Source organism: Hyla sarda, chromosome 2 (genome assembly GCF_029499605.1).
Source record: "Hyla sarda isolate aHylSar1 chromosome 2, aHylSar1.hap1, whole genome shotgun sequence".
In the NCBI taxonomy this organism is placed as follows: domain Eukaryota; kingdom Metazoa; phylum Chordata; class Amphibia; order Anura; family Hylidae; genus Hyla; species Hyla sarda.
The window spans coordinates 218,397,101-218,409,216 of NC_079190.1; the positions used below are offsets into that span (position 1 = coordinate 218,397,101).

The 12,116-nt window shown below is 37.9% G+C and overlaps 1 protein-coding gene across 2 annotated transcripts in view; it reads right to left on the minus strand.

Moving 5' to 3' along the window:
• Window positions 1-12,116, minus strand: part of CAMKK1 (calcium/calmodulin dependent protein kinase kinase 1) — a 261,847-nt gene that overhangs the window by 37,881 nt on the left and 211,850 nt on the right. For both annotated transcript variants that reach the window (XM_056556398.1, XM_056556397.1), the window contains exons 14-15: window positions 8,901-9,029; window positions 5,423-5,523 (exon numbers count right to left, since the gene is read on the minus strand). In XM_056556398.1, the coding sequence (XP_056412373.1) occupies window positions 5,423-5,523; window positions 8,901-9,029 (230 nt within the window). The remainder of the gene's footprint in view (window positions 1-5,422; window positions 5,524-8,900; window positions 9,030-12,116) is intronic.

Genomic DNA, 12,116 nt, shown 5'->3' on the forward strand with positions numbered 1-12,116 from the left:
TCCCTAGAAACAAACAGAACCAACAAATCTTTTGAGTGGACAAGAATAACTGTGACACAGGGAGAGAGGAGGGGACACGAATGGCTGTGACACAGGGAGAGATGTGGTGACACGAATGACTGATCATATTATGTAATGTTGCCTGACTGGCTCCTAACTTTGGCTGGCTTATAGATTCATAAGAGATCTGTCAAGCCCTGATGTACAAAGTGACTTTACCAGCAAAATAGTGAGTACAGCTCTGAAGTAAAATACCGGATGTAAGGCAGGACCAGTACAGGATAAGTAAAGTAGCATACTTTATGTACACAGTGACCTCACCAGCAGAATAGTGAGTACAGCTCTGAAGTATAATACTGGATGCAACACAGACTCAGTACAGGATAAGTAATGTAATGTATGTTCACAGTGACACCATCGGCAGAATAGTTAGCACAGCTTTATTTTTTAGTTTCAATTTTTTATTGTAAAATTATTATTTTTTATTTCCTCTAGTGGGCTTTTTGGGAAGTGCCCATGCCACTTTATAGAGCACTGGTGACACCTTACTTGGAGTATTGTGCGCAGTACTGGAGACCGTATCCCCAGAAGGATAGATACTTTGGAGAGAGTTCAGAGAAGAGCTACTAAACTAGTACATGGATTGCAGGATAAAACTTACCAGGAAAGGTTAAAGGACCTTAACATGTATAGCTTGGAAGAAAAATTAGACAGGGGTAATATGATAGAAACTTTTAAATATATAAAGGGAATCAACACGGTAAAGGAGGAGGGCATATATAACAGAAGAAAAACTACCACAAGAGGACATAGTTTTAAGCAGTAATATCAGGAAATATTACTTTACTGAGAGAGTAGTGGATGCATGGAATAGCCTTCCTGCAGAAGTGGTCGCTACAAATACAGTGAAGGAGTTTAAACATGCATGGGATAAGCATAAGGCTATCCTTCATATAAGATAGGGCCAGGGACTATTGATAGGATTCAGATTATTGGGCAGACTAGATGGGCCCAATGGTTCTTATCTGCCGACACATTCTGTGTTTCTAAACAGGAATTAAGGGTTGTTTAGGTTCCTGTGCCAGGTGGGGTATATTGCATTCCATTGCAGAGAAGAGAAAGAGAGAAGGAAATTACACCCCTGACTATGTTTACAGAAAATTTATATGAGACAGTAAATGCTCTGGACATCATTATTAACTCTTCACAGCTGAGAGCCCTGTCTTGACTCTGAAATTCTAATGAAAAATGAATTGACATTTAATGAGCAAGCCGCCTACACCCCTGGTGTCGGGAAATTAATATATTCTGCCGAGTCAATGACTGCCGTGTATGACTGGAGACTAATTATTGCAGGTGGAAGGCAAATGCAAAACAGATTAATACCGAAAAAAGGAAAAGAATAGGCAACATTTTAGTGCTTGTCAACATAAAAACAAATAAACAAACATCAATAAATAAATAAATAAAAATACTTCACTTTCAGAAACCAAAAGTTCAAGTAAACATTGGCTGGCAGCTGCTTTGTGATAACAGATGGTGAATGTACATATTGTACATATTGTACATACATGTAAATAAGTACATATTATCTTAATGTGGCTTCTCTCCAAATATTCCCCTTATGGTCCAACTTTTCAAAATATGAAAATGTAGGAACATATTTAATGCAAAATGAGGGTTACAATTATATACACACACACACACACACACATACACACACACATATTATATATATATATATATATATATATATATATATATATATATATATATATATATATATACACACACACACACACACACACACACGCTTTAGTAATTTATGGACCAACTGTTGTTTCCCTAGAGCAGTGGTCTCCAACTTGCGGACCTCCAGATGTTGCAAAACTACAACTCCCAGCATGCTGGGAGTTGTAGTTTTGCAACATCTGGAGGTCCGCAGGTTGAAGATCACTGCCCTAGAGCAATGCAAAAAGCAGCAATTGCCTATTCTATTTAAGGCTATGGTTATTTTATTATGTCCTAACCATCTAACCTGTTTTTAAAGGGCTTTTGTTCCAGGCTGTGAGCTCCACTGATTTTGCTAGACAGTTCCATAAAAGATTTGAATGTGTAGCCTTACCAGGGTCTTCCTCTTTAAAGGGGTACTCCGGTGAAAACTTTTTTTTTTTTTTTTAATCAACTGGTGCCAGAAAGTTAAACAGATTTGTAAATTACTTCTATTAAAAAATCTTAATCCTTCCTGTACTTATTAGCTGCTGAATACTACAGTGGAAATTCTTTACAGTTTGAAACACAGTGCTCTCTGCTGACATCTCTGTCCATTTTAGGAACTGTCCAGTACAGCATATGTTTGCTATGGGGATTTCCTTTTACTCTGGACAGTTCTTAAAATGGACAGAGATGTCAGCAGAGAGCACTGTGCTCGTAATGTCAGCAGATAGTTCTGTGTTTCAAACGGAAAAGAATTTCCACTGTAGTCATCAGCAGCTAATAAGTACAGGAAGGATTAAGATTTTTTAATAGAAGTAATTTACAAATCTGTTTAACTTTATGGTACCAGTTGATATAAAAAAAAAAAAAAAAGAAAAAATAAATAAATAAATAAGTTTTTCACCGGAGTACCCCTATAAAGACATCACTTTACTAGAGTATGGGCCCATGCACAATAAAGAAATTAAGCAAAGAATTTCCTCGCCGAATTTCCTAGCAGAATTGACTAATAGGCTTTTCCAGGCTGATTCATGTTCATTCTTTGGCCGGAATCCAGTTGCATTGTAAGTTCCGCTACAAAACTCCATGGTGTGCACCGAGAAGCAGAAAACCATATAGATCAATGGGATTGTACTGCAATTGGATTCCGCTCAGAATGAAACCAGGAGATGACAGATGTAGCCCAAGACCGGTCTGTAGGAAATCAGCTTATGAGTGGTGAAAATCACTTCACAAACATAGTAAATTAACATAGTAAACATTATAACTGGCGGTACACGTTAAATATCTGGGCAACAGTGAACAAGCTTGAACTATGCAAAGTATTTAGAAAGTTTTCAGACCTATTTACCTTTTTCACATTTTGCTATACTCTGTTTCCCCCCCATCAATCTGCAGAATACCCCAAAATAAGAAAATTAAAGGGGTACTCTGGTGGATTTTTTTTCCTAAATCAACTGGTGCCAGAAAGTTAAACAGATTTGTAAATTACTTTTATTAAATCTTAATCCTTCTAGTACTTATTAGCTGCTGAATACTACAGAGGAAATTCTTTTTTTTTTTTTGGAACACAAAATGTGGTCTGCTGACATCATGACCACAGTGCTCTCTGCTGACATCTCTGTCCATTTTAGGAACTGTCCAGAGCAGCATATGTTTGCTATGGGGATTTTCTCCTACTCTGGACAGTTCTTAAATAGGACAGAGATGTCAGCAGAGAGCACTGTGGTCATGATGTCAGCAGAGAGCTCTGTGTTCCAAAAAGAAAATAATTTCCTCTGTAGTATTCAGCAGCTAAAAAGAAGAAGAAGGATTAAGATTTTTTTTTATAGAAGTAATTTACAAATATGTTTAACTTTCTGGCCCCAGTTGATTTAAAAAAATAAAAATAATTTTTTTTTCCACCGGAGTAACCCTTTAAAACTAAGTTATAATTTTAGAAATATCTGAAAATGTCTGTTAACTGGCTGTCCCCATTCAATTTTACAGAGCTTGAAAGGTCTGCAGATAGGAATGGCAACAAATCACTAGATCCACGTGGGAAAATCTTGTGACATGACACCCAAGACTGGAGGCTGTAATCGCTGCCAAAGGTGCTTCAAATAAATACTGAGTAAAGGGTGTAGATGCAAAATTTTAGGTTTTTCTTTTTAATAAATTGGCAAAGAACTACATTCTGTTTTCACTTTGTCATTATGTGGTATGGAGTACAGAATTTTACTAAGTCGCAAAAATATGAAAAAAAGTGAAAGCGTCTGAAGACTTTGCGAAAGCACTGAATATAACAAAAGTTACATTGTGTTATGTAAGATGCATTTAAATGGGTACTCCAGCCCCAAGACATCTTATACCCTATCCAAAGGATAGGGGATAAGATGTCTGATCGTGGGGGTCCCCAGCTGTCACGCTCCCTCCCATAGACTTGCATTGTGGGGGCAGGGCATGACATAACACGGGGGTGGAGTCGTGATGTCACGATAATCCGTCCCCATGGTTGGGAGGCAAAAGACTGAGAACCTCCAGGGTTTCCGGCAGTACTTACAGGTGGGTGCTGTATGATAGATTGGATAGGGGATAACCTTATCCAACCTTAAACTAATTCTAATGAGTTAGATGCTTTTTTTAAATTAATTTAAAATGTGCTTAAACCAATAGAAAGATGTAACTTAAAGGGCTTATTCAACATAAGGGGACTTTAGTAATTAAGTGCCATACAGTAATGGACATGTTTACCAAGGATCTGTGATTGTGTTGGTGGTAAATGGCCGTGTCCGGTGTCCCCCATAACACAGCTGGCTTGTTTTTGGGAACTGGCTACTTCCTGTTTCTGAGGCTACAGACTACAGTCACCAGGATCCTTTGTTTGAAGGTGGAAGGTGACTTATTTCCCTTCCACACATCGGTCACCCCACCCACTGCAGAAAAGCACAACCTTACACACAAGCTGTGGATCTCTGTGATGACGAAAGCACACACATGTGCGCCAGTAATGCCATCAGGGGGCTGGCTTCACACACAACAGACAAAGCAGCCAAGCCCCCTTTCAGCACCTGACATGTGATATATTGTCTTGTGTCACACAGAAAGCTGCAGAAAATGAACTTCTGGGGAAAAAGTAAGCCAGAGAAATTTGATACCAGCCACTAAACATAGGTAAGTGAAGTATATCTGTAACTAGACTAACTTTGTTGACCCTATCTTACATTCAAAGGGAACCAAAAATCCCAGAATGCCCCTTTAAAACAGTGCTTTGTGTAAGGCGAGTTGAGATAAGGTATTATGTCACTCTTATTGGATCAAATTCTTTAGTAACCAAAGTATGAGGGATTCCTTAAAATAAAAGTAACAACACAAACATAAGTATTTAGTCATTTTCTTATATTACAACAATTTATAGAACTTGTGATGTACAAAGAGGAAGGGGTAATTCTATATGTAGGAACTCAAAGCATTTGTATGTAAGCTATTGTTTTGACAGCTCTCTCTATTAATATTAAGCAAAAAATGTTGTATATGACCCTCCCCGATAAATTACAGACAACACAGCGTATCTCTCCACAGAAAAGACAGAGACCCTTGAAACTAGATTATTACCCATCTACTAACCATACTAATAAAATTTACTGTCCCAGAGAGTGCTAACACAATAAATAGCAAACGTGAGGCCTATCGTGCCGCCAACATATTGACACCATGGTTCACTTACATTAAAAGGTTTCCTGGAGCAGACATGGACCTTTCTTCTCTCCTGGCACATTCAAATGGGTTTCCAAATGAGCGCTTTCGCAACATTGCTTTTACTAGAATCTTAAAAAGAAAACAAAAAATGTAAACAGAAAAACAACTATTATACATTACGTTTCACAACTGGCTAACTTCGCAATTACCAAGGTAGAAAGTGCAATGCAAGAAATATATGTCAAACAATAGATTGGTGAATGTGAGCCTAAAGGGATTGTTTCATAATAAAAAAATCTTTGTCCACGTGTCCCATCCCTTGCTTCAGCAGACTCTAAGACTCTAGCAGTCCTTTTATTACATGGATAGACAATTATATGAATATCTGGCAAATAATACTACATTTCCTCTGCAACAGCCGGAGAGACAACCCCTCTAATGAAAATGATCCTACAATCTATAGCCATATCTAATAGTTTTTCTCCATTTGTGTACAAGTGAATAAGTTATTTTCTGTGCACAAAGTTGATCTTGAACAAAGCCATTGGCTTTTATAAATCTCAGTATTTATTAATAACTCTTTGAGGAAACATGCTTTTCCATTTGTATGTATGACTGCATACTGGGGAACTCCAAATTAAGTGTGAACTGTGTAGATACAAGAAACAAATATACAAAGGACATCATACTTATTTCAGTAACTTAGTATCTCATGAACTAAAATCATATTGGTTTATGCATTACAGCATTTAATAGCATTTAACGCTTTGAGGATGCAGCTATTTATTGTTTTATTGCTGTGTCGACTAGGGCTACATGGGGAGTTTGGTTATTTGAAAACAAGTCTCAGACAAGTTTTGAACCTAAAATGCTGTATATGTGTGATAGCAGTAAAAATATTACTGAATTACCGAGAGGTTGAATGCAGTTCACCGGCAACTTACACTTGGGTCAATGCTGTCCCCTGAAACTGGCCACCAAAAATCCAACAGTTTTTTGACATGTCATGGTCACATGAGACTGGGGATCGCAATGTGATCACCTTGACAATCATTAGATGCAATGTCGCAAAGCTATATAATAACTTTGATGTGGTGCTTTAATGTGGACATAAACTATGATAGATTATTAGGTGAAAGACAAGGAAGTCTTTAATACTGTCACCGGATTACTGTAAATCTTTTATAAATACTTTCTTAAATATCACTATACACATCTTCTAAATTTCAAAGAATATCTGGTCGGGTTGTTTAATTCAAGAAGAATACATCTAACTCACCAGAAATAATATAACGTAAGAAAATGAAATATAGGTCATCAATCTTATACACAGAAAAGAAATGGTTTAATTAAATTTGCATACTTGACCGTGCCAGTACTGGTATAACCTATGGGGAAACTCTTCAACATGATTAAAATATATCACTTTTGTAAAGCTTGACTGCCTACTGCATTTTGAGATTGCTCTTCAGATGGGAATAAAATAGACAAAATTTTGCATATTCCCATGGAAACCAAGGACTCTATTAAGCATCTATGACAAGGGAACATTCCTCCTTTGCAATTTGATGACTACTAACTATACAATGAATGTTATGCAAGTAGATTTTACATCTCACATGTCTTAAAGGGGTATTCCGGTGAAAAACTCTTTTTCCTATCAACTGGCTCAAGAAAGTTAAACAGATTTGTAAATTACTTCTATTAATATATCTTAAATGGGCACTGTCAGATACAAAAGTTTTTGATATGTTGTAAAGCATGCAATACCAATAGGTTTTGCAATTGCGTTCATTAGAAAATTATCAGTATTTCATACTGAAAAAGTGAAACAACTGCCCCCCCCCCCCCCTGCCTGCTTGGACAAATACTAGTCCTGCTGTGTCCACGCATCATCACCAATGTCATGGACACACTTGCTTGATTGACAGCTGTGAGTGCAGGGCTCATAGCTGGAGGAAAAATCAGTGAGGACAAGCTGGGAGTTGTAGTTTTGATAATGCTAGGGGAGATGTGAGCAGACAGCATACTGAGGGAGGGGGCGGAGACCTGCACAGTGAGGCCACACACCCCTCCCTTTGAGAAGAATTCAGACTAGTGAGCTACATTAAAAGTGTAATAAAAAAAAAAATAAAGGTGCTAGACACAAAAAAATTAGATGTACATGGTCAGGATTAGGTACTGAGTGATATATAAAAAAAATATTTGTTTTGTTGGATCTGACGGGTACACTTTAATCCTTCCAGTACTTATCAGCTGCTAAAGTTGAGATGTTCTTTTCTGTCTTACAACTGGGCTCTCTGCTGACACCTCTGTTTGTCTCAGGAACTGTCCAGAGTAGGAGAGGTTTGCTATGGGGACTTGCTCCTTCTCTGGACAGTTCCTGAGACAAACAGAGGTGTCAACAGAGAGCACAGTGATCAGACAGAAAAGAAAAACTCAACTTCAGCAGCTGATAAGTACTGATAATATTAAGATTTTATAATAGAAGTAATTTACAAATCTGTTTAACTTTCTGGAGCCGGAATACCATTTTAATCTCCTAGATCGGACTTGTTTTGACTACTTCTGTACTGTGCTTTTTAGATGATTCCTAGGGTTTAAAGTTTTAACTTCATATAATATAGTCAAAATGGAAGGCAACCAATGGATCTATTATACCTTTAGCTCAAGGAATATAACAGGAAACAAGTCATAACACCATTGTTCTATATATTTGAGGATGAGAATTGGCCAGTATTGTCTGGTACCACTGATCTAGATGTTAACATTACAACCTAATCACAGAGAAGAAACAACCTCCAACATCTCCGATTAGACCACAATGTATATTCTGTTATTCTGCACTTTTACGCTGTGATGGAGGCCAGATTGAAGTGGTCCCTTTTTCCCGCTATGTAGGGCATAGGTGGGCAGGGGGCATGGCAACACATAAAGAGCATAGTTCTTTGTCCATTCATCACTGATAAGGGATGCATGGGGGTTAGGGACATTTTCAAGGTATGTGTTGAGGGAGAGGTCAGTGATAAAGAGACTTGTCAGGCAATGCTCCATAGGTTAAAAAAATAAAAAGTTATGCAAATTCACTCTTCTTCAGAAAGATGAGGAGAACACTCTCATACTTTTCAAGGCAGAATTTCCTCCAAAAAAAGAAGTCACCTATGTAAAAGCAGTGGTGTGTGGTGTAAGTACTCATAAATATGCTTAAACACCCATATGTGTGATTTATTATATTGTATTTTTATATGTTTATTTGTCAATAAAGTTTTCAGTTTTGTGATCATTTTTGGCTGTAAAAACTTTGTGGGAGCATTTACCATGAAGAAACAACAATAATTTAACAATATGGTATATATAAGCTGTCGCTGAAATACAAGTTTGGGTGATATAACTTTGAAAATAGAAGTTTTAGATCTCTATTATTTTTACACCATGGTTGGATCAATATTACTAATGAAATGTAACATTAGAATCACATAGAGAATGCCGTGGTCAAAGCAACATACCACAGCTGTCAAACTCGGAATAAGCTTGATTGAATTCTTAACTTCCTCTTCAGTGACCTCCACAATTGTACAATGCTCTTCCTCGAGTGGCAGTGGGTCCTCCCCATTTTTATTTACCCAAGGATGAACCTAAAATTAAAATCACAATGGTGTTTCAAGAAAATGGAGAAATTGTAGCTGTAATACAGTTAATTCGTATGGAATAAATTCTGACCTATTCATAATACATTTTGAGTCTCTACCATAATCACCACTTGCTTAAATGACCATGTTTTTTGTGGAAAAATTGCATGTAAAGATAACTGATTCCATGTTATTTATAAATAATTCTGCTATTTAACCTCTTAAGGATGCAGGCTGTACCTGTACGCCCTGCGCTCAGTCCCAGTATATAATGCGGGGTTCCGCTGGGACCCTGCGTCATACCTGGTCGGTCCCGCTGGCTAATGATAGCCGGGACCCTGGGCTATTTAATAGCATGCGGCACCGATCGTTGTGCTGCACACTATTAACCCTTTAGACGCGGCGATCAAAGTTGATTGCCGCGTCTAAAATGAAAGTTAAAGCTTCCCGGCAGCTCAGTCGGGCTGATTGGGACCATTGCGATAAAATTGCGATGCCCCGATCAGCTAGCACGCGAGCGGAGGTCCCCTCACCTGTCTCCGTCGTGTCTGATCGGCGATTGATTGCGCCAAGCCTGAGATTCAGGCTTGAGCAATCGACCGCTTAGAACAATGATCAATGCAAAGCTATGGCTTTGCAGTGAACAGTGTAAAAGATCAGTGTGTGCAGTGTTATAGCCCCCTATGGGAGCTATAACACTGCAAAAAAAAAAAAAGTGAAAAAAAAAAAAAAGTTAATAAAGGTCATTTAATCCCTTCCCTAATAAGTTTGAATCACCCCCTTTTTCCCATAAAAATAAAAAACTGTAAAAAAAATTCTATAAATAAACATATGTGGTATCGCAGCGTGCAGAAATGTCCGAATTATAAAAATATATTGTTAATAAAACTGCACGGTTAATGGCGTATGCACAAAAAAATTTGTCAATATCCAACCTATATAAGTAGGGTATCATTTTAGGTGTCATTTTTACCGTAAAATGTACTGTGTAGGAACGGAAACCTCCAAAATTTACAAAATGGCAATTTTTCTTCAATTTTGTCGCACAATGAATTTTGTTTCTGTTTCACCGTGGATATTTTGGTAAAATTACTAATATCCCTGCAAAGTAGAATTGGTGGCACAAAAAATAAGCCATCATATGGAATTTTATGTGCAAAATTGAAAGCGTTATGATTTTTAGAAGGTGATGAGGAAAAATGTAAATGCAAAAACGGAAAAACGCGGAGTCCTTAAGGGGTTAAATATGATTCATGTGCTGCAAAGAGGATGCATAACATAAAAATAATCTCAATATACAACATACTAGGAAAAAAAAATACTACTTCACTGAAAGGTACCGTACTTGTTTGATGTGTCTGTTGCTATGGAGTTTACAAAAAAAAATTGTTAACAGTGAGGAATTTCTAACTGTGTTAAAAAGTAGGACAACCATTAGTTGTATGATTTCTTTTCAACATTTGAAACCAGTGTCTGTATATTTTGAACATTACTACTGAATTATTTGCATGTTTGTGATCTACTCCTGAGGACTTATAGTGATACTTCAGTTTGAAGCCACATCATCATTTCAGCCTGTAGGAAAATACAAAAGTGCCGAATTTCCCCGCAGATGCCAACAGCACACGCAGGCTTCATCTGCAACAGTTAACCCCTAGGAAACACTGTGACGGCTTATGTGAGCAGGCCACAGGCTACAAAAAGGGAAGGGAATTGGATTTTTTTCACAGATAATTTTTTTTTTATTATCTACTCATTCCTTGTAATAGGATTAAAACAAACATAAACATAACATTAAGATTGTACTCTATATGAAATTCCTTACTACAGTATACTAAAGGGGTTACCTACACAGAATACTGCAACCACTTACTGGCCTCAATGGTCAAGTACACTTCCTCTTGCACATAAATAAAATGTATGTAAGTAAGTTATATAGCTTGTATATCTAGGAATAGGGTGTCACTACAGGAACAGGCGACTAGTGTTCCACATGAATAATATTGGATTATAAATCCTCAAGTGGGAGTTGGTGCAGTAGTCGCCACCCGATACCTATATACATGTAATACAGTACTGATGCATTAGGGCATCTTTAGCAAAACAGCTCTATAGATATTGAGGTGACCCTCGTGAAGCAGAATGTTATTAGACGTGTAGTAACAAGCTTTCGAGAAACAAAAGGGATCGAGAAACACTGGCACTAGTGTTTACAGGATGGTACTTGTTATCGGGATTGCCTCTGGTTGCTTCTCACTGCCGTGCCAGTTCTGACTTATAGATTTCTATCACTCAAACAGGGAGCGCTCTACCAAGACTGGTAGGGTGAGGAGAAACCACTAGAAAGATTGCCCCAATGACTGACAGTGTGACAGGTTCCTTTTAAGGGATTTTACCATATTATATATACACAGACATATATATATATATATATATATATATATATATATATATCTTGAAAACGAGCTTGGAGAAGTGTGAAACATTGCTGTTAACTCTCGGGCTCATAGCGATCTTTGTCTTGTTGCTCCATGGATTTATAAAGGAGTGAGACAAAGCTTACTATGACCCAGGTACTTCTCCAGACTTTTTCTCCTTGTCGGTACAGGTCTCAGCATTAAGACCAGGGGTGGATGAGGATCTGATACGCAGGGTCTGGCTGTAGAAAGGGTACATCTGCCGCCCAGCTGTCAAAAAGGCAGTGCTGGCTGTCAGGGGCTAGGGCCATGTGACATACAAAAAGGGGCCCTGTTGCAGGATCTGTTACCCGCCTTCAGTATTCCACACACTATGGGCCTCACTTTCCCAGGATCCATATCCCTCCTCACTATGGCCTCAGACCACTTTCTCTTCAGTCAGAACAGAAAAGGGAAGGGAGGAGTGGGGAAGAGAGCCGTCTGAGAGGAAGACCTGCAGTCTACAAGGCTGACTCTAACATACTTCCACTATGATCTATATACAAGTTGTTGATGTTGTGGATGTGTGGCAATGTTCTGTTTCTCTATTTTTGAGTTATGATGTGCATATATGATGTGTGCATGTATGTACATATATGTAACATACACAGGTGTATAATCTAGGAGTGTACACAAG